General features: G+C 44.1%; 1 protein-coding gene across 7 annotated transcripts in view; it reads left to right on the top strand.

Annotated features, from left to right (window-relative positions):
• The first annotated feature begins 10,145 nt into the window (after nucleotides 1-10,145).
• The window catches only part of ARHGEF11 (Rho guanine nucleotide exchange factor 11), a 111,529-nt gene continuing 98,783 nt past the window's right edge, over nucleotides 10,146-22,891 (top strand). For 3 of the 7 annotated variants that reach the window (XM_032622831.1, XM_032622820.1, XM_032622801.1), the window contains exon 1: nucleotides 10,147-10,377. In XM_032622831.1, the coding sequence (XP_032478722.1) occupies nucleotides 10,346-10,377 (32 nt within the window). In that variant the 5' untranslated portion in view covers nucleotides 10,147-10,345. Of the gene's footprint in view, nucleotides 10,378-22,891 lie in introns of all 7 variants that reach the window. The other 4 variants (XM_032622848.1, XM_032622842.1, XM_032622811.1 and 1 more) reach the window with 2 other exon arrangements.

The following is a 22,891-nucleotide window of genomic DNA, read 5'->3' as shown; positions in this document are numbered from 1 at the left end:
ATTAAGTATAGGTATACGAGGAATTTTAAAAAGAATGTAACTGAACTTCTTGCAAAAAAAACTACAATGTTTGAGATGAAAAATACACTGTATATGATTAACAGTAAATTAGACATAGCAGAAAGAAAGATTAATGAATTTGTAGAATAGCACTAGATACCATCCAAAATGAAACATGAAAAGAAAAAAGACAGAGTATCAGTGAGCTGTGAGACATCTCAGTGGCCTAATATACAGTCTCCAAGGAGAAGAAAGAGATGGGGAACAGACAAAAATATCTGAAGAAATAATTAATCAATAGATTTCCAAAGTTAACTAAAACCATAACCCACATATCTAAGAAGCTCAATGAACCCCAAGCACAAGAAAGTAGAAAATAATTACACCAAGCACATCACCTACACCAGCAACAAGAAATGTTAAAGGAAGTGTTTCAGACAGAAGGAATGATACCAGATAAAATTTCAATTTACACAAAGGAATGAAGAGCACCAGAAATTGTCACTATGTAGATAAATACAAAAACTTCCATTTTTATTATTTAAATAAGTTTAAAAGACAATTCACTGTTTTACAACATATTACAGGATTTACAACACATGTAGAAGTAAAGTGTATGTATGCTAACAATAGCATAAAACCTGGGAGATTATTATATGTGAGGTGGTATAATATCATTTGAAGTTAGTCAACGATAAAAATTAAGAATTATACTATAATAGCACAACAAAAAGTTATAGTTAATAAGCCAGTAAGAGAGATAAAAAGAAATCATAAATATACACCTGTACATTGTAAGGAACTAGAAAACAAAGAGCAAACTAAACACAAAGCTAGCGAAAGGAAAGAAAAAACAAAAGAGTGGCGATAAATAAAACAGAGAATTTGAAAAAGTCAATGAAACTGTCTTAGTCAATTTGGGCTGCTATAAAAATTACCATAGACTGGCTTAAACAACAACAAAAAAAATTTTTTTAAGGAATTCCTTTATTTTTATTATTTATTTATTTATTTATTTATTTTTGGCTGTGTTGGGTCTTTGTTTCTTTGCAAGGGTTTTCTCTAGTTGCGGCAAGCAGGGGCCCCTCTTCATCGCGGTGCGCGGGCCTCTCGCTATCGCGGCCTCTCTTGTTGTGGAGCACAGGCTCCAGACGCGAAGGCTCAGTAGTTGTGGCTCACGGGCCTAGTTGCTCCGCAGCATGTGGGATCTTCCCAGACCAGGGCTCGAACCCGTGTCCCCTGCATTGGCAGGCAGATTCTCAACCACTGCGCCAACAGGGAAGCCCAACAACAAAAATTTATTTCTAACAATTCCAGAGGCAAGAAATCCAAAATCAGAGTACCAGTATAGTCAGGTTCTGTGAGAGATCTCAAATCAATGATCTCAACTTCAACTGTAAGAAACTAGAAAAAGAAGAGCAAATGAAATCCAAAGTAAGCAGAAGAAAGGAAACAATAAAGATCAGAGCAGAAATCAATAAAACAAAAACAATAGGGGAAAAAATCAATGAAACCGAAAAGCTGGTTATTTGAGAAGACTAATAAAATTTATACACCTGTACTCAGATTGGCTGGGAAAAAGAAGTTACAAACATCAGGAATAAGAAAGTAGACATCACAGGCTTCCCTGGTGGCGCAGTGGTTGAGAGTCTGCCTGCCAATGCAGGGGACGCGGGTTCGTGACCCGGTCCGGGAGGATCCCACATGCCACGGAGCGGCTGGGCCCGTGAGCCATGGCCACAGAGCCTGCGCGTCCGGAGCCTGTGCTCCGCAACGGGAAAGGCCACAACAGTGAGAGGCCCAAGCACCGCAAAAAAAAAAAAAGAAAGTAGACATCACTACAGATTTTATACATCTTAAAAAGATAATATAGGAATATTATTAACAACTTTATGCCCATATATTCAAAAACTTAGATGAAATGAATAAGTTCTTTACAAAACTGAGTCTATTAAAGCTCAGTCAAAAAAAATAGACAATCCAGATGGCCTTATACGTATTAAAAAGACTGAAGTTGTAACTTAAAACATTCCCACAAAGAAAATTCCAGGCCCAAATGGCTTCATTGGGGTATTCTATGAAACGTTTAAAGAAGAAATAATGTCAATTCCACATAAACTGTTTCAGAAAATTGAAGAGAAGGGAAACTCTTCCCAGTTTATTCCATGAAGTCATCATTACTCAAAACCAGACAAAACATTACAAGGAAATAAAGCTACAGTCTAATATCTTTCATGAATATAGATGTAATAATTCTTAAAATTTTAGCAAATCAAATCAAACAATATATAAAATCATAACCAGGTGGAGTCTATCCCAGAAATTCAAGGTTGGTTCAACACTGAAAACTCACCATATCAACAGAATACAGAAGAAAAACCATATGATCATCTCAGTCAATGCAGAAAAAGAATTTGATATAATACAACATGTATTCTTTTTTTTTTTTTTTTTTGCGGTATGCGGGCCTCTCACTGTTGTGGCCTCTCCCGCTGCGGAGCACAGGCTCTGGACGCGCAGCCTCAGCGGCCATGGCTCACGGGCCCAGCCGCTCCAGGGAAGCCCGAACATGTATTCATGATAAAAACTCTCAGCACACTAGGAATACAAGGGAATATTGCATGATACTACTACACCAGCGGTGCTACACTAAGAATACAAGGGAACGTCCACAACCTGATAGCAGAGCATCTATGAAAAACCTACAGATAACATCATATATAATGGTGAAAAAAACAATGCTTTCCTCCTAAGATCAGAAACAAGACAGGGGGCTTCCCTGGTGGTGCAGTGGTTAAGAATCTGCCTGCCAATGCAGGGGACACAGGTTCAATCCCTGGTCCAGGAAGATCCCACATGCCGCAGAGCAACTAAGTCCGTGCACCACAACTACTGAGCCTGCACTCTAGAGTCCGCGAGCCACAATTACTGAAGCCTGAGTGCCACAACTACTGAAGGCTGTGCGCCTAGAGCCCATGCTCTGCAACAAGAGAAGCCACAGCAATGAGAAGCCCGTACACCACAACGAAGAGCAGCCCCTGTTCACCACGACTAGAGAAAGCCCGCGTGCAGCAACGAAGACCCAACACAGCCATAAATAAATAAATAAGAAACAAGACAGGGATGCCTGCTCTTACTAGTGAGGTCAACATCACACTGGAGGGTTTAGCTAGCACAGTAAGACATGAAAAAGAAATAAAAGGAATGCATATAGGAAAGGAAGGAGTAAAATTGTCCTTATTCTCAGACAACATGATCATCTACATAGAAAATCTGATAAAACCTACAAAATATCTACTAGAACTAATAAGTAAGATTGCAGGATATAGGATCAACACACAAAAATAACTGTGTTTCTATGAACTTACAATAAGCAATCAAAAATTGAAATTCAAAAAATGCCATATAGCAATAAATTGATATATTCAACAACATAGATGAATCTGAAAATAATTGTGCTGAGTAAAAGAAGCCATATCTAAAGGAACACATACTCTATGATTTCATTTATATAAACTTCTAGAAAATGCAAACTAATCTTTAGGGAAAAAAGCAGACCAGCGATCGCCCAGGGACTAGGACGGGAGTGGGGGGGTGGGGGGTCCAGTTGGAAGCAGTGGGAGGGAAGAATTAGAAAGGAGCAAGACTAAGCTTTGAGATAATAAATATGTTCATTATCTTGATTTGTGGTGGTTGTTTCATGTGTGTCAAAACTTATCAAATTGTACATTTTAAATATGTGTAATTTATCGTATGTCAAAATTTTTAAAGGACATTTTTCAGTTTTTAAAGCAGGCTTTGGGCAGGTTTCGTTTTTTGCTTTTTTGTTTTTTTAATCTTCCCCTTGGTAGCTCACCTTTTTTGTATCTTGCATTTGATCCTGCGTACTTTTTCCTATTGGGAGGAAAAAAATAACACACATAACACACCCAACTTCCGAAATATTAACCTTCAATCTAAAACTGGTTTTCTTTCACACATTTCCCTTTACAACTTACCTTGGCACCTTCCCTGTTATTCAATTCGTCTCAGCTACTAGGGGTGTTGATGGGAGAGAGCTGGTTTCTAAGGTAACAACAGACAGGAAGTTACCACGCTTGGGAGGCTGGAGTGCACACCTGAGAGGTGACACCATAGACAATGCAGACCTCCCCTCAGTGGGAATTAAGGTGAGAAGTCCCTTCTCCACTGAATGCCTTGAGATCCTCAAAAGTGATGAGGGAGCAAATTTCTGGGGGTGATATCCCAAGGGACACTGAGAAGGGAGACAAAGACGTGAGAGCACTAAGATAAAATTTGCTGTTCACTGCATCATGGGAAAAATGACTCTCTGGAGAGCTGAGGAGTTAAACCGCTGACCTCTACTACCAGCTCCACCCTCCCCAGTTTCTCCTCAATAAGCCCTGCACCTCTTCTTTCTGATAAGCTTTTGTCTGTGCGTTGCTCTTTGTTTTGGTTTGGTTTTGGTTTTTGGGGTTTGTTTTTTTTTTCACCAGTGCCTGTAACATACAGCCAGTACAGTTGACAGTTAAGCATAGACTCTGGGGCCAAACTGCCTGTGTCCCCAGCTCTGTGACCCTGAGCAAGCTACTTTAGCTCTGAGCCTCTGTTTCCCATCTGAAAATGAGGATAATAACCACCTCAAAAGGTTGCTGAGACGATCTAGTGGTTAATACTCATAGTTTGTTTAGAACAGTATTTACATAGTAAGCACTATGTATGTTTTGGGTATTATTATTTGATATTTCTTCATATTAAAATTTTATTGGGAACTCAACAGGTTGAATGATCAGAATGTTCTGAGTGACAATGAAATGATATCTGTAATAGAGGTTTAATATTGGTTATTCTGGCTACCCAGAAGTACTCCAGAGAAATCTAAATCAGCTAAAACATAAACCATAACATTTTCTCACCCTTAGGACTAAACAATACCTTAATTAAGCAAGCCTCTCCGCATCATTTTTCCAACTGATAAAGGTTGAAGAGGGATAAAGGTCTTCAATAAACAGTAGCACTGTCCCTCCATTGGTGATTTATTTGCTAGGCCTGTCTCCTAACAGCATCCCAGAAGGAGAATGACTGAAACCTGGAGTCCGTCTTTCTAGACTTTACTCCTGGTTTGGGCTGAGGCTGTCTCTGCATGAAAAAGTTGCTTCTCTAGAACTCACACTGGGAACCATTCAAGTTTCTCCGTCACAGCTCTCCCTCAGCTATGCAATTAAGTATTAAGTTTCTAGACTCCCTCTCAACACACACACACACACACACACACACACAAAAGGTTTTTCCTTTGCTTCTCTCACCTAAAAATGAGGAGGTATGAACTCAAGCCTAAATGTATCAAACTAATGGGATTTCATGCAAATTACCTAAAACTTCTCTGTGCCATAGTTTCCTTAAGTGTAAATAAATTTAACCTAACGACTAATGAACATCAATGAATGCCCTACCTATCCCACAGGATGTTGGGCAGAGAGGGTTCATTTATTAATAGAGCTCTTGGAAAAAAGGTAAAAGGACTCTGTCGATTCAAGATATCACTTCTTAACGTTTATCCTGATTTTCCTGCCCAACAATCTGTAGTTTACAGAGCCCGTGCTTGACCTTACTTAATCCTTACAACCTGCAAACAGCAGGTCACAAAGCTAGAAAGGAATACAGCCCCAAACAATCTCTGTTCTTTGGATTCGTAGTCTAGTGCTCTTTTCATTAACCAACAGCTGCTTCCAGATTCCTATTACCTAGTCTGTCTTGGGTACAATCTAATATATTTTTTACCCTGAACTGAGACTGCAGTTCACTTAAATGACCAGCTAACTTCAGGGAGTTCTATCCTGCTAAGGCCACCCCCGCCATCCCCACAGTCTTCAAAGTGGAGTATACAAAGAGATACACTTCTCTGCAAGAGGAAAATATTTAAGTGCATTCACAATAGTATTTAACAATAGTAAAAATAACTATTTATATTAATATTTATTATTATTTATCTTTAATATACTGTGTGAGGCCTGACCTAGCACTCTCACCGGGTCACTACTTCAGAGGTCATCTGTCACGTGCAGTATGTGAGATGTTTCCAGGAACCCGCAGTAATGCCACACACAGTTCAGACATTCAGTTTCTTTATAATGTATGCCATCCACTGGATGAAAATAAGCCTCTTATTGCTACAAGCTTTACAATTTTTAGTAAAGACAGGGAAAATGACCATGAAAATTCTTGTTCTGCTGAGATTCATTGGTTATCTCCTGGGAGAGGCCTAAAAAGAGATATAGAACAAAGCAGGGATACACATTTTTATTTTACAAAGTTTTATCAAAAATGGCTGGCAAGAGTATACTATCTAGCACTTATTTTCAAAAACAAAAAACAACAAAAATCCACTTAATCTGTCCCTTCAAGGTGAAGATGACAGTCTATTAATTAGTGGGAAAGTTACTGCTTTTCTAAAGAAACTCATGCTTATTGAGAAAGCATTTGGAAAATGCCTGGCTGAAATGGTTCCAAAACTGTTACTTTAAAATTTATTTTTGGGCGGCACTGCGTGGCTTGCAGGATCCTAGTTCCCTGACCAGGGATCAAACCCGCACCCCCTGCATTGGAAGCTGGGAGTCTTAGCCACTGGACTGCCAGGGAAGTCCCTGTTATTTTTTTAATCACCAAAAACAGTGTATTTCACCTGTAAAACTTTTGTCTGCACACTTGAAAACTAAGAAACAAAAATTTTAAATCTGTTTAAAAAATCTAAACGATACTTCCAAGGGGGTTCGGACCCATTTGTTAAAAATATAAAATGTAAAACCTTCCAGTCACTCAAGAGGACTGATTGACTTAAGCTGTAAATTTACTAGTTGAATTTCAATTAAAAGCCTTTGCCTCGTGGTGAATGGGATAGGAAGATGAGTTATCATAATTTAATAAATGCAATCAAGAATGCACTCCTGGGCTTCCCTGGTGGCACAGTGGTTGAGAGTCCGCCTGCCGATGCAGGGGACACGGGTTCGTGCCCCGGTCCGGGAAGATCCCACATGCCGCGGAGCGGCTGGGCCCGTGAGCCATGGCCACTGAGCCTGCGCGTTCGGAGCCTGTGCTCCGCAACGCGAGAGGCCGCAACAGTGAGAGGCCCGCATACCGCAAAAAAAAAAAAAAAAAAAGAATGCACTCCTTCTGCTTGACTCTACCTCTTTGACAAGCATCTTTTCCAGTCATGACAGCCATTAACTTCCACTAAAAAGTACGATTTTAAAATGCACTTCACCTTTATTTTGATCTTTTAATATTTCTACTCTAGAGCAAGATTTATAACGTATGTAATAAAATACATGTATATAATTGTTTAAAAGTATTACATAGATTAAGAAAGCATGATAAGAAAAATGTTTGGTGACCACTGGCCTATCACCATAGAACAAGTGTCCACATTTGGGAACATCATTTTTGCAGGTAGTATAGGAAGGGAATAAGCAACAAAGTCAGTAGAAATTTGAACTGTGGTGCCTCAGATTCCGGGCAGACCACTTGTCTTTGGGGATTCTGGCCTAGGGGTTGGTGGAGATGAAGTGAAGTTCTTTCTTTTATTTACCAACTTGTACCTGGTATAATTCAGAGGAAGGTTCTAGTTCATTCTGGGTCCTCAGCGGATGCTTGTTAGTTTCTTTTTCCTCTTGCTGTTTGCAAATTCATCACTTCTAACACTACTGGGGTCACTCAGATCCCTCTTTACTGCTTATGGATGTGTGTGGGTAAATAAACATATACATGTATTTTCCCCCAGAACCATCAAGGTGGTGTGGAAGGGAGAGAACATATGCAAACACACCACCTCCGCAGGGTATTTTACAATAGCATTTACCCAGGCAAGAAGACAAAGTTCACTCCCCAGTCCTAATGAAAAAATTTCCTTTTTGTCTTAATTATTTTTAACCATAACGCTTGGGACCTTCTGACTAATGTCATGCTACTTGGAAAGATTTAGAAACCGTGATTCTTTGAGAGGGGGTTATGAAAATAGAACTGTCCTTGAAAGGATTTTCCATCGAGTTCAAAAACACTTTACCCAGCCCGGTATTAAGATGCCCAAACAACCGGAGCTGGAAGAGCAGAAGGGTCTCTTCCCGCAGTTTCGGTGGGTGTTAGAAGTGAGGAGGACCACCGAAACGGAAGGAAAAGGTTAAAAGAGCTCCTGGCACCCAGGCAGGGGGCCGCGACAAATTTTTGAAAAATAAGATGAGAAAAGAGGTGGAGGTAGTGTGAGCAGAGGCGGTGGGAGAGCAGGCGTTAACGACGGTGAACGCAAAAACCAGTCCACGTGGGGAGGGGGCCTAGGAGCGCCGGGCACCGCAGCAGGGTGGGAAGAGGGGGAAGAAACAAAGGTCAGGTCTTGAGCTCAGGGCAGTAAAAGGGGGAAAAGCACCTAAGGGGAAGCAGCGAGAAGGCGGCCGGGGTGGTGACGGCGGCGGAGGCGGCGCCGTGTGACTCGCGGGGTCCGGGCCGGGGTCGCCGGCGAGCCAGGCCGGGAAAAGCCAGGGATCCGGCTAAGCTCGGGATCGGCTAGGCCGCACCGAGGGGCAGGGCCAGCGACTGTGGGGCCGCGGAGGGGACCCGCCGAGAACCGGCGTCGAGGGGTCGCGCCGGGGTAGAGCGCACACGGAGACCTAGAGAGGTGCCGGGGGGCGGGAGCCGCGGCCTCAACACTCAGGGAAGGGAAGGGCGGTCGGCTTTCCGCCCCCGCCCCTAGCCGCGGCGTGAGGGGAAAGGCCGGCGGGCAGCGCTGGGAGGAGGAGCCTGCGGCCCCGCCCCCGCCGGAGCGAGGGAAGGAGAAAGGCTCGCGGGGAAGGAGGAGGGAGGGCAGCGCGGGGAGGGGGCGGCCGGCCGGGCCTGCGCCCGAGCGAGCGGCGAGCCGGGGGGGAAGGGGCCCGGAAGGAGGCGAGCACGGCCGCGACGCCGGGAGCCGGACGCCTGCCCGTGCCGGCCTGCCGCCGCCGCCGCCTTCCCTGCCTGCGCCCGAGCCCGGAGTCCCGCCGCCGTCGAGACCGGAGCGCGGCGGTCGGGCGTGGGGCGAGCGGGCGAGCGGGGCCGGGAGCCGGAGGCCGCCGGCGGTCCTGCGCCAGGCGCGGTGGGCTTCTGCCTGCGAGATTAGGCGAGGGGCGGAAAGGGAGGAAAAAGAGAGGCCGAGCGAGAGAAGCCAGGCGATCGGATTGTCCAGGAGGCTGGTGTGGAGGAATATCCCACCTCGAACTCAAATCCACAATAATAATCCAAACTATTAATAATAAGGGAGCAGTTTTTCTGGCCAGGCGAGAGGGAGAACAGGGGGAACGGGAAGAAGCGAAATCTCCGTTTCATGGAGGCTGAGGCAAGAGAAAATTTCGGATCCTGGATGTGGAGGAGCAAAACAGAACTAACTCAGGAAATTGTCTTTCAGAAAAAGGCCGAACCTAGGCTGGGAGTCAGGCTGGGGTAGGTGGAGAAACCTGCAAGTTTAAAGGAAAAAGAAAAGGAGAATATTTTCAGAGATTTTTCTCTGGTTTGTGGTATTGCTACCATTTTAAAGGTAAAAAGCATTGCATTTCAGGTGTTCTTTGATTTTTTTTTTTTTTGGTGCGATTGGCTCATTTAAGAATTTCAAAACCTTTCATATAAAAGCTTTTTTTTTTAAGGAAATTCATAATTTTGGTTCCCAGGGTTGCACTGGACTAGGAAGGAGTGCTGTTGTGTACATACTAGTGTATGGTTTTATTTATTTTTTTACTGTGCAAATCAGCTGGAAGATTTTTTCCAGGTGTCAATTTGGATTTTTTTTTTTTTTTTTTTTTTTTTGGTCCCTCAGTATATTTGTTGTCGTTTTAAGCATTGGAGACCAGAGCATTATTTTTTTCCCCCTTTGGAGCTTGAGGCTGTCTTGCCAACAGAAGGACAGCTAAGAAAACTAGATTAAAAGGATGGTTTTTATCTATATTTTGCAGTTAAGATTGATATTTTGAAGGCACATTCTTTCTGTGATTTTTTTTTTTTTTAAGCCCATAGCGCTAACCTTGAAGAGATTTGTGGTTGGGTTTTTGGTTTCTAAGAAGGTCATAGTTTTTTCTCTTCTTCTTTCGGTTTTTTTCTGTTTTTTTTTTAAGGGGGGGAGGGGAAAAGGGGGCTAAGAAAGGAGACCATGTTAATTGGTAGAAGTAGAATGGAGCTTCAGTTACCAGGGTCCTGAGAGCTGGAAGAAAAAGGATTCTGTCTTCAAGTTGGGAGGCCATCCTCTCACCTTTCTTAAAAATTGCAAGCGATTCAGTCCTGATCAAGACATCAAAACTACAGGATTCTGGAACTGTGGAGACACTGAGAAACCATGAGTGTAAGGTTACCCCAGAGTATAGACAGGTAAGTTTGCTAATAATGTGGTTTTTCAACACTTACTTAAGGAAGGACTGGGAGGGAAAGTGTTGCATTTTGATAAAGCGTTTCAAAAGAAGGGTCTCTGTTGGGCTGTGGGAATTGGTGGGGTCTCTGGGGACTCTCTGGGCATGTGTGTTTATGTTCCCTCTGTGTGTGTCCATGTTCAAAACATATCTCCTGATTCAGTGTTTTTTAAGTATAAACAGTAGGCAGTGACGCCAGAAGTGGGGAAAGAGGGGGAAATGCTTTCCAGCCGCCTTTGACTTTTGCCAGGCCAGAGGCTGAATTTGAGTCCCTAACTTGCCAGCCTAAGGGTGGGAGGCGGGCACAGGCCTGGTCACGTGAGACCCCAAGGGTGATTGGGACTGGCTTTAGGTGTCGGAGCTGCTGGGGGAAGGGCCCTGGCAGGGGCGTGGGCCTCCACCGGCTGGTTGTTGTGGAATGGTGGGGCTTGGTGATGGGGTGGATCCCATTTCTAGAATGAGGAGGATGTTCTTGGCCTGAATGATGGGACAGAAACAGCCTTTGCACCCATACAGGTCTGGATTTTTACCGGTGGTTGATAATGGCCCCCAAAATGCATAGGTCAGCATTAGAATTTCTTCCTCTCCAAGCTTGGGGTTTAATTGAAATCTGCCAAACAGCTGATGCGCTAGGTTAAATCTTCCAAGCCGTTTTTAATAAGCTTGACTCTGCAAAATGGGCCTTCCCTCTGCCTAGAGCCCGAAGGAGTTGCTTTAGGCTCTTAGGCCTAATGGGCAGAGGCACTGGCCCTTAGAGTCGGAGCACAGGATGCCCCCCCCCCACCCACATCCCCCAAGAGTCTGCCCAGTCGCCCCATCACTGGTAACACTACAGTTTACAACTTTGTAAGGTGTCTGCCTTTTCCCTTCCTCTCCTGCTCAACCTTTTCTCCTTGAGAGTCTTTAGGGTAGTTTTGTGGGTGCTGGATGGATGGTTGGTTGGAGGACTGAACAAGCAAATGGAAGGACTGGGCCTGGAAAAAAATATATATATATTGGAGAGATAGGGAAGAATATTTGCAAGGGAACAATTGTTTTCTCCCTGTCCAGTTAACCTTTGATAATCCATGCTGATAATAATTTCTTTTGGGCTGTGGAATGTGGCCTAAAATGATACAATCTCTCTCTCTCCCAAACACTAATCTCTGTATTGCCTCAGAGTCCCATTTAGATTAGTTCAGCAGTCCCCAGATGGGGACCTGACTTGGCAGTGGAGAGAAGGCAGATAGCCACAAAGGACAGATAGTATATGTGGCTGCTTGAACCTCCATCCCTTCCCCTTTTTGTTGGCTTCTCTCTAGTTTGACTCTTGTAAAGGGAGAACTGAAGCGTGTGTCAAGGCAAGAAGTTGAAATGGTTACATGGCTGCCCTTCTCTTTTCATCCTCTTGGAATTTGGGAATTAGCGCACTTGCTTTTTTGAGATTTGGGGGTGAACTGTTTCTCTGAATTCAGAGATGTGAGCAGATGGAAACCCAGGTGTTGGGGGTACAAGAAAAAGGCAATGAAGGTTCCTGGGCTATAGTGTAAGATGCTCCTCTGGGAGTTTGCATACCCTCACAGTCTCTCGGGATTTGTATAGCATGGTTTTTCTGAGTGCTTTCATAGGAATGTATCTCATTTGAGCCTCCCAATATTTCCGTGAGGCAGACAAATCAGAGGTTATTATTCTCATTTCACAGAAGGGGTGATTGAGGCTCACAGGGGATACCTGGCTAGCCCAGTGCCATCTTCCCTGACTATTGGTAGAATCTGGACTCAGTCGCAGGTCTTCTGGTTCTGAACCCGAGGCTCTTTCTCTTGCCCCACCCTGTCTAAGTAGGTTTGTATACTGGTCCTGTGGAATAGGGGCGGGGGCCCCGTTTTATTCTTTCTGGCAGTAGGGTAAGATGCTTTTCAGAACCCCCTTGCACTTGGGATAATGGAGCTTCGCAGGGTGAGTGTGTTCCTCACCTCTGCCACTACCCCAATTCTCTTCCCCATTAAAGGATCAGTTCTGGGACTTGGGTCCCCTTCACGGTATCTCCAGTTGTATTGGATCGTACCCCTTTAGCAGTAGGTTCATTCTATGGGCTATTTTGACATCTCAGATTCAAGACCCTGTGGATTTTAAATAATTTACAGTTTTACACAATTTTACACCATACTGGAGAGATTGAGTGGAGGGATTTCAGATTATAGAGTCAGGGATTCTCTTTTAGTTTATCAATTTGCTGTTTAGAGAGCGTAGTGTAAGGTGCTGTGCTCAGTGTTTCAAAAAATTTAAGTATGCAGTTCTTGCTTACAAAGGTCGTGCAATCTACTTGAGGAACTAGGAAAGGTTTAAGACTCCTGAAGACCACATAAAAGCAACACTGGACTATAAGCTCTGTAAAGGTAGGAACTGTGTTTTGTTTGCTCAGTTATAGCCTGCACGCCTGGCTTAGTGCCTTGCATGGGGTGAGTGCTCACTAAATATTTGACAAACGAATATTGGATTGAGTGAACATGTCAGCCTGTATAAATTCATCCGTTTCAGATTTTTCAACATTCATGTGTTAATTTCAAGTGTAGTCAAAGTAAGGCCAATTAGAGAAGGCTTCCTAGGTGATGCGTGTTTTCTAGGACATAAGCATGGAGGACCATGTCTATGGAGAGAGATTGTGGCTCGAAGAATAGAAGGCTGTGGAATATTTATCCAGCAGAGTCTTTAATCCTCTCTTGGGAAGTGACTTCTGGGTCCAAAGAAACATGAAGTATTTGCAGCTCATCTTGATCTTACAGTGTTAATCAATTGTTAGCGAAAGATGGGCTAAATTGTAGCTGTTCATGTCCTTTTCAGTTTTTGTCCGTGGACAGTTTATTGCCTGTTAATGTGTGTTTGATATTGCAAGCAGAGGTAATAATACTGAATTATTTTTATAGGAATGGTAATGAGTTTTGCTAAGCTATCTATATCCATTTGCCTAGTTCTCCATGGCAAATGTTGTTGAGATGGCCAGATGGGTTAGGAGTTTGCATCCATAAAACAGCTTTTCTCTGTTCAGAGATAGTTAGCTTATGTGAGGACCAAAGCAAATGGAGAAGTACTAGATTTAAGCTGAGAGTTCTTGGTTTGAGCCCTGGCATTCCCCTTAACTGTGTGATCTTGGGCAAATCACATGCCTCCTTTGGTTTCCTCATATGTAAGGCAATAGCTCATTTATATGAAATGCTTTCCGGTTCACAAACATTTTCACATAGCTTGTCATCTGAGGATTGTAACACTTATCGTGTCTTTCTCAACGGTGCTATTGAAAGGAGCAAATCAAATTAGATAGGGACTTCCCTGGTGGTCCAGTGGTTAAGAATCTGCTTTCTAATGCAGGGGACACAGGTTTGATCCTTGGTGGGGGAACTAAGATCCCACATGCCGAGGGGCAACTAAGCCTGTGTGCCACAGCTACTGAGCCCACATGCTCTGAAGCCAGCGTGCCACAACTAGAGAGCCCGAGCATCGCAACTACTGAGGCTGTGCGCTCTGGAGCTCATGTGCCACAACTAGAGAGAGAAGCCCGCACGCCACAAGCCCGCACGCCACAACAAAAGATCCCGAGTGCCGCAACTAAGACCTGATGCAGCCAAATAAATAAATATTTTTTTAAAAAAACAACATTAGGGCTTCCCTGGGGGCGCAGTGGTTGAGAGTCCGCCTGCCGAAGCAGGGGACACAGGTTCGTGCCCCGGTCCGGGAAGATCCCACATGCCGCGGAGTGGCTGGGCCCGTGAGCCATGGCCGCTGAGCCTGCGCGTCCGGAGCCTGTGCTCCACAATGGGAGAGGCCACAACAGTGAGAGGCCCACGTACCGCAAAAAAAAAAAAAAAAAACAACATTAAAATCAAATTAGATGATATATTTCAAATTGCTTTCTAAACCAAAACTCTATAACTTTTAGATGGTAAACCCATGGATTTGATTTAACATCATGCACTACTTTCTGAACTGGCCCAAAACAAATTAAGAGTGACTGAAAGATCTTTCCATTGTTTTGAAGAATTTAACCAGAGCGAACAGGCATTTTTGTTGCAGAAGTGCATGAGGTTAGAAAGAAGGCATACGTTTCTAGTGGTCAGGGTTGGGTGATGATACTAGAATATGAGAAGGGGAAGGTTATTGAATCTCCTTCCCAGGAATTTTGATGAATGGGAGAGGCTTGAGCTACCTTGGCTTCCTTAGATGGGGATAGAAAGGATTTGTTTTATGATCTCTGGCTGTTCCTTGTTTTAGAAGCGTATGACTTGCCTAATTCAGAATAAACCCAGAGCCAGCAACTGTTCCTTATCAGGGATCTGAGATTGAATGTAACTTTTCCCTAGCCTGTAGCCTTTTTTTTTTTAGAAGAGGCAAAATCTTTCATGAAGTGTATGGAGGAGGAGGGAGAAAAAGGCAGAGGAAGGAGGAAAGAGCCTTCAGGCTGAGGGGACGTTTGTAGAGAAGAAAAGCTGGTAGCCTAGGCTGAGGAGACTGGGCTTGTCTGAGAAGGAGGTGGGGGGAGGTTCGTCCCACCTCAGGCTCCCCCTTTGCACTTCAGGTTCTTACTGAGACCTGGGAACAAGAAACCCCCAGACATTCAGCTGAGTTTCTGCCTAGTTTCGAGGTTGGCCTCCCAGAACAGTGACAGGGATCCAGAACTACAAAGAGTAAGTCCCCGGAAATGCTGAGTCTTCTCCAGAATGTACCCTTGTGCTCTCCAGGCGTGAGATGAGAGATGGCAGTGGATTTGCAGATGAAACATTTGGTGATTAATCACCATTATGAGCAGGAAAAGGCTGAGCTTACCTTCACATACTCAGAAACATTTCTGAAAGAGCACCCTTTGGTGAACAAATTGATTTAGCTTTTTTTTTTTTTTAAATAGTCAGAGTCCCTTTTGTTCTGTTTAGGAGGGTAGACAAATGTGACAAGTTAAATGACAATGAGTTCATCAGAAATAAGAAAGATTCTGTGAAGGTCATACGGCTAATTTCCAAATTGGTATAAAGACAAAAGAGTTCTGGAAGCTCGCAACCTTCGTGGAATAGAGTTTGGAAACTTTCGGATAGTGTCTTTTGGATAGCAGTGATACTGCTTTAAAGATCTGGGAATCTGATGTATGTGAAAGGGCTGAATGCTGAAGTTCCATAAAACGTAAGAGGAATGGTTTTAATCTATACTGACTGAATTTGCTTCACATCTTCATAGTGGCACTGCCTTTAAAAATCCATTTTATTGGTTTATTATTTTTAAAACTTAATTTCAAGATTTGTCATGTGGTTTGGAAACCCTTTTCCCCATGGACTGTGCATTCTTCTTTCCTCAATCACCGTATTGGGAAAAGACCCAAGCATAGACCTGCTAGTGGCATCCAGGGTCACTCCTTTGCCCCATGGAGGGAAGCAGGACTACAGTAGTTGCAGATTGTGGTCTCAAAAGAAAAAAGTAATCATTACTTTATGAAAAGTTGTGTTAGATCCCCTATGAAAAGAGGTTTGGAGTCCTGGTGGAAGACCCCCAGCATCCAAGTAAATAGATGAGTGAATCAGGGTAGCCGACTTCTCAGATTTGATTCCTTCTAGCTGTTATGTTCTTTGAGCCTCTGAAAACATAATGCCTGTGCCCTTTCTTTCAGTGAGCCAGGACTTTTTTTTCAGGAATCCTATCTGCCTTCCTGAAAACCAGTGAAAACGAAAGTTTGAAAAAACCAGGGAACAGAGCTGTCTGATGAAATGGGAGGGGAAAGTGGAAGAAGCACAGTGATGTGGAAGTGGAAGTGTGGGGAGAGGCGGGGAAACCTGTGGCCCCCAATAAAATTGGAGTAGGATTTGGAAGACATTTTCAAGGCCTGGAAGAACACCCAGATTTATGGTCCTAAAACAGTTGGACAGATTTGAGGGGAAAATCACAGAAGTCTTAAGTCTTAGGGGATCCTCCTCTTCCCTTTCCTCTTGACTCCAAATAGGGCATCTCCTGAGCTGGTCCAGAAGGTTGAGGGGCTCCCATTTTCAGTGATCTCTTGTGGTTCCATGAGTTGAATAGTTGTAAATTCTTTTGAATCCCAATTTTTCCTTTGCTACAATTTTTTTTTTTTTTTGGCTCCACTGTGTGGCTTGCGGGATCTTAGTTTCCCAACCACGACCAGGGATTGAATCCAGCCCAGTGAAAGCGCCGAGTCCTAACCACTGGACCACCAGGGAATTTCCTCCTTTGCTACAATTTAAGTCCATCTTCCTGTCTTTTACTTCTGATTTCAACATAGGCCCTAAAGTCACTGGTATCCCTCTGTCGTCCTCATTGACTTCTTCAGGATTCTCCTCATTCTAAAGAATAGCAAACTAAGACGTGAATGTGTGAGAAGGGGGCTTTGAAAAGTTAGGGTGAAGTGATTTCAGAGGCCTGATTTCCAGCACTTTGTCCTCCAGTGTTTAAAGCTACCATAAAATGGTGCAATGAGATCTATAGTCAGCAGTCGTGGACTGGCATCAAATCACAGAGGGAATGGGACCAATCTCACAACCTTCCAGATGATGACCTATGATCTGTGGCACTTGCAATCAGTCGGTTGGACGGCAGATATTTATCAAATAACTCCATGCACAGCTCAGTTCTTAGTGTTCTGATAGATAATTTGCAAGAATGTGGAGCTTACATTCTTGTTGGGAAATGTAATTAATGCAGCAACACAAAACAATAAAAAGGTAGTACGTCATTACTGAATCTTGATGTAGACCAAAAAGGCACGTTTAGAGATAAGTCGAAAGTTGGTGCTAGTGAGAAAAGCCAGGGGAGGGGTGGTTAGAAATTATTTAGGTTGAAGAAAGAGAGGAAGCTGTTTCAGACCAGGGGAACAACATAAGCAAAGGTTCTGGGGCAGAACCAAGCATTGGGTAGTCTCAGGATGGTAAGAGTATTGGTCTTTGTAGAGCAGAGAAATTAGGTTGTCAAGGTGAGTATGGTGGGAGCGTGGGGGGGATAAAGGTATTCAGACCAGATGTGGTAGGAAAAAGGGAACCAGCAAGGTTTGTGTAATATATGGTGATAAAAGGAATGTTTAAGGAAAGAATTCTAATATTATTATGTAAGTGGGAAGAGAACAGAAGATAATGTGAGAACAAAGAAGGGTAGGATTTGAAAGACATTTTGGAAGGAAAACCAACAGGGTATGTATGTTAAGGCTGAATCAGATTTGGTTCCCAAGTTTTGGAGACTGGCTATTGCTAGAGAGATTAAGACCATCATTAAAAGTCATTCTGCCTCCCATTGGTACCCAGCAATTCACTGAACATAGCATATCGAATGATACTTATCTTGCTGAGGCCCTTAGGTTAGGCTGTTTCTACCAAATAGATTTAGAGGTCTTCAGTGCAGTCTTCTAAAGAGAGGAGAGAGGCAGTGAGTTCTGAGAGCTCCCTTAGGAAATGGGGTCATGATTTGAGGAGATTAGCATATATTTGATATCCTGATTAATTAATCATACCCCACTCCCCCACTGCAGACCAAACTCCAGGGCTCAAGGGATATCTCTGCAGAAACCATCCTAGTAGCATGATTATAGAGAGTAACAGGACTTGAAGTGAGAAGAGCTTTGTGTGAGTCCCAGCTTTTCCGCTAACTAGCTGTGTGATCAGGACGATTTGTGTAAAAGCATTTTGTGAATTCTATAGTGCCAAACATTTGGTGAGCGTTGTTGAGGCATTTGGTTTGGCAAGGACCCCAGATTGGCCTGGACTCTCCTCAGCTGCGAGAAGACCTGTGCTTGGGTGCTGAGACCTGTGCTGATTCTAAACTGAGGACTGACAGGCATGGCTCTGGGAACATACTGAACAAACACAGGACGGTACTAGTTAAAAATAAGGTGCAGAAGATCTCGTCCTAAGTCGATCCTTTTTCACTGGAAACCTCCTTTGCACAGTGTCTTTCCTTTCCAGCTCGAACTCCCCAGCTTGGGATCCATGCCTTCTTGCTTCAGTTCAGCCCACATCTCACTAATTGTAGGTCTTATTACTGTCCCCTACCGTCCCGCTTCAGGTAGGCTAGCCTGTTTCCCAGGCCCACATCACTCTTTCTACATCTTTATATGAGTGTTCTCTTTCTCTCCCCAACTCCGGCTAGTCTTAATTCCTTCAGGGTGACCTTTTCTGGTTAATATCATCAAACTCTATAGTATATTTATATTATTCAACATTCCTTTTGCACATACATATAGCAATTGGACTCATTATCTTTCGTATGTTGGTATAAAATACTTTATATAAAAGATCTAGCAGAATCCCTAGCACGTGGTCAACTATTATAAATAAATGTTGGTGCTCTTCCATTCTTGGCATGTTTTACGTTGGTTATTGTGTCTTATCCTGTTTCTCAGGGTTCAAAAGCGATGTCTCTTCATTTTTCTAGATTGTCTTCTCGTGCTCAGTAGAGTTCTGTCTATACGAGGTATACTCCTCCCTCAGTTACCTGACTTGAACTGTAGTTCATTCTTGACATTTCCAGTTCCCTCCCTGCCTACCCAAAGGATTTCAAGAAAGCAACTCTAAACATTGCTGCTAGGAAGGGAGACCAAGAATTCCCCTTGTTCTTACTGGGTGCTAGGTCTTGGGCGCTTAGTATTTCTTCTAGGGACAGAGCAGCCTTGTTGCGGTTGCTTGCCTTCAGCTTCTCCCAGCTCTCGGGGGGATTTCCCCATTGGCGGCCTGGTTTCCGGGCTGCTGTTCCCTGCAGGGGTCTGACGGGGCACAGGGCCCGCCCTGCCATTGTCCTGCCTGCCCCAGGCTGGCCCCATTCATTTCCCAGAGCACAGCCCTCAGAAGCTTCCTTCCAAGAGACTGCTGCTGCAGAGAAAGGCCACTGTTGTTCTGGGGGGAGGTGGCTGGAGAGAGTGTAGTAAATAGCTTTGTGAATGGGACCTTGTATGAGACTAAAACCGCAGACCCTTTTCTCCGAGCCCTAGGGATGGGGGCAGAAAACCACTTGGGCTTCAGTGGGTTCACAGGAATAGGGTCTGAGGTTTAGGAATACTCATGCTATCCCTCAAATAAGGGGATTGGTCCATTTAACAAGTCTTCACTGGCTGGTGCCCCTCAAGCCACTAGGATTCAACATGAATAAGTTGCTTACCCTGCCCTCTGGGAGCCTGTGGTGTTTTTTTTGTTTTTATTTGTTGTTGTTGTTGTTTTTATTTAGCAGTACGTGGGCCTCTCACTGTTGTGGCCTCTCCCGTTGCGGAGCACACGCTTCAGACACGCAGGCCCAGCGGCCATGGCTCATGGGCCCAGCCACTCCGCGGCATGTGGGATCTTCCCAGACCGGGGCACGAACCCGTGTCCCCTGCATCGGCAGGCAGATTCTCAACCACTGCGCCACCAGGGAAGCCCGAGCCTGTGGTTTTGTATGGGGAGATGGCGGGCAAGCAGGAGTTGTATGATACCACCCTGAACTCTTCTGTGATATCAGTTGAAGCAAATGGGAGGGACAATAAAGAAACTTTCCTGGAGGAAGTGACCTTTAATTGAGGCCAGAAAATGAGAGCCAGGCTTGAGCGAAGGAAAGTCCAGGCAGAAGGAACAGCATGTACTGAAGACAGAAGAAAAGGAAGGACATGGTGTCGCGGGAGCTGAAAGTAGCTATGGTCTATAGCGAGACCTTGGAACAATTAATTAAATGAAACAGGAGCGTACAGGAGCTAGAGCCTGGGAATCATGTAATCCTCCCTATTAGGAGTTTTGGACTTTATCCTGAGAGCAGTGAAGCACCATTGCAAGACAAGTAGGGAGTGACATGGTAAGATAGGCTTTTAGAAAAACAAGATCACCCGACTGCAGTGTGGACATTTAAATTGAAAGAACAAAAGAATAGAGAGGGAGGACAAATTAGGAGCCCATTGTGGTAATCTGGGCAGGAGGTGAGGGTGGCCTCTACTAGGGAAGTGACAGTGGAGATGGAGAAAAATGAAGGATTAGAAGACTAAGTAGTTGGTTATGGGGTGGGGGGGGCGTGAAGCGGGGGGCAAGGCTCACAGCCTTTTCCTTGGCTTGGGCTGGCGGGTGGTACTATTCAATGAAAAGGGGAACTGAGGAGGAAGAGCGTGATTGAGGGAAGGAGTCCCTTTTGGACATCATGAGTTTGAAGTGCCTGTGGGAGATCCCAGGGAAGCTGTTCGGTAGGTTGGCAGCTGGTTATACAGTCCTGAAGGTCAGGAGGGCGTGCTGGGGTGTGGGTCATCAACATCTGGACCGAGTGGTGGAAGTGTGAGGCTGTCCAGGGACAGGGTGTAGAGTGAGAAGAGGGCCTTGGACAGAGCCCTGAGGGACACTGCATTCAAAGGTGAGGCAAAGAAAGAGGATCCCACACAAGAGACTGGTGGGGAGTGGCAGGAAAACAGGAGCCCGGGCAGTGTGGAATCTCAGAAATGAAGGGAGGGAGTGGCCAGCAGTGTCAAGTGCTCCCAAGAGGCAGAGGATGGAAAGGATAGAGAAGTGTCTGGATTTAGTAACTAGGAAGATTTTCATGGCCTTGGGGGGACGTGGGGAGGAGCCAGTTTGCAGTGAGTTTAAGAGGGAAGAGGCAGTGAGGAAAGGGTGATAGTCTGGTCAATTCTTTTATGAAGCTTGGTCAGAAAGAAGAGGAGAAAAAAATGGAGCCCCTTAGTCCCCATCAATAGGCCTTTGAGTTCATTTTTTTCCAGGTAGAAGTAGGTTGTCTTAAGTCAGAGGTTAGCATACATCAGAGTCTGCTGTGGGACAGGCAGGAGGGGAGATGTGTGACAGGATTAAAGGAAAGATTAGACCCAAGAGAAGAAGTCAGTTTTTAAAGTAGGGGAGGACACGATTGACAGGGAGAGAAAGGTGGAAGGTTTATAAGGCCGAGATAAGAGTGCCATAATGATGGCGCTTCTTTGTATTTCTGCGGTATGATATGTAGTTTGCAAAGTGTTTTTGGTATGTTATCTTATTGAGGTAGTCCAGGCAAGTATTTGCATTCCCATATTAGAGGTGGGGAAACAAGCTCAGGGAGGCTTTAATGATTTGCCTAAGTCTGTAAACTAGTAAACAATGGGATTGGGATTAAAAAAAAAAAAAAAGCTGTGTTTACGGAGCCCTAGCCTAGTGCTCTTATCATTTTCCTGTCCCCCTGGCCAGGTTCACTGGTAAAAATGTGTGAATCTTTGAGGGAGCCAGACATCAGGTTTGCTTGACACAGGTGAAGGGTGTCCTCCAGGAAAAGAGATTGGTAAATCGGGAATCAAGTCTCTTGAGTATTTAATCTCTTCCCGATAAGCTTTCCTTGTCCATGGCCTCCCCATAGGACCTGAGGTTTGCATTCACTATCCAAGAGGAAGGAAACTTCCCTCCCTCTCTGCCTCCTGGTTGGTTAATGATGGGGAAAGAGTGGCACTCTGGGGCCGGGTAAGTTCAGTGACTTTGCGAAGAATAAAATCTCAGAAGTGACTGAGCATTCTTCCACTAAGCAGTGTGGCACCTTTAAACTACTCAGGGGCCTTATCTGTGTGTACCCTGCAGTGCCTGGACTGTGTAGTGAATGGATGCTCAGTAAAGTTTTACTAAATGAATGAATACAATATTTATTTATTTATTTGGCCACAGTGCACAGCATGCAGGACCTTAGTTCCCTGACCAGGATGGAACCCACACCCCCTGCAGTGGAAGCACGGAGTCGTAACCACTGGACCACCAGGGAGGTCCCGGAATACAAGTTTTTAATTAACAGCTTTATGATATATAATTCACATACCATAAAATTCACCACTTTAGAGTGTACAGTTCAGTGGGTTTTAGTGTATTCACAGAGTTGTACAACCATCCCTATTATCTAATTCCAGAAAATTTTCATCACCCCAGACGAAACCTCGTATCCGTTAGTAGCCACTCTCCACACCACCCAACTAGCCCCAGGCAACCATGAATCTACTTTCTGTCTCTATAGATTTGTCTGTTCTGGACATTTCCTATACATGGAATCATATAATATGTGGCCTTCTGTGCCTGGCTTCTTTCACTTAGCATGATATTTTCCCAAGTTCATCCATGTTGCAGCACATATCAGTACTTTATTCCTTTTTATGGCCAAATAATATTCCACTGTATGGATATACTACCTCCTGTTTATGCATTCATCAGTTGACAGGCACTTGGGTTGTTTCCACTGCTCGGCTATGATGCATAATGCTGCTATGAACATTTGTGTACAAGTTTTTGTGTGGATGTATCTCTTCATTTCTCTTGGGTATATACCTAGGGTGGGAGTTGCTGGATCATATGCTATGTCTGTGTTTAGCATTTTAAGGAACTACCAAACTGTTTTCCAAAGTGGCTGCACCATTTTACATTCCCACCAACAAACTGTGAGAATCCAGTTTTCCCACATCTTCACCAATACTTGTTTTTTTGTCTGTCTTTTTGATTATAGCCATCCTAGTGGGTATGAAGTGGTACCTCATTGTGATTTTGTTTTGCATTTTCTTA

The sequence above is a fragment of the Phocoena sinus genome, chromosome 1 (assembly GCF_008692025.1).
Source record: "Phocoena sinus isolate mPhoSin1 chromosome 1, mPhoSin1.pri, whole genome shotgun sequence".
Taxonomy (NCBI): domain Eukaryota; kingdom Metazoa; phylum Chordata; class Mammalia; order Artiodactyla; family Phocoenidae; genus Phocoena; species Phocoena sinus.
This window is presented reverse-complemented; position numbering and strand designations above follow the sequence as displayed.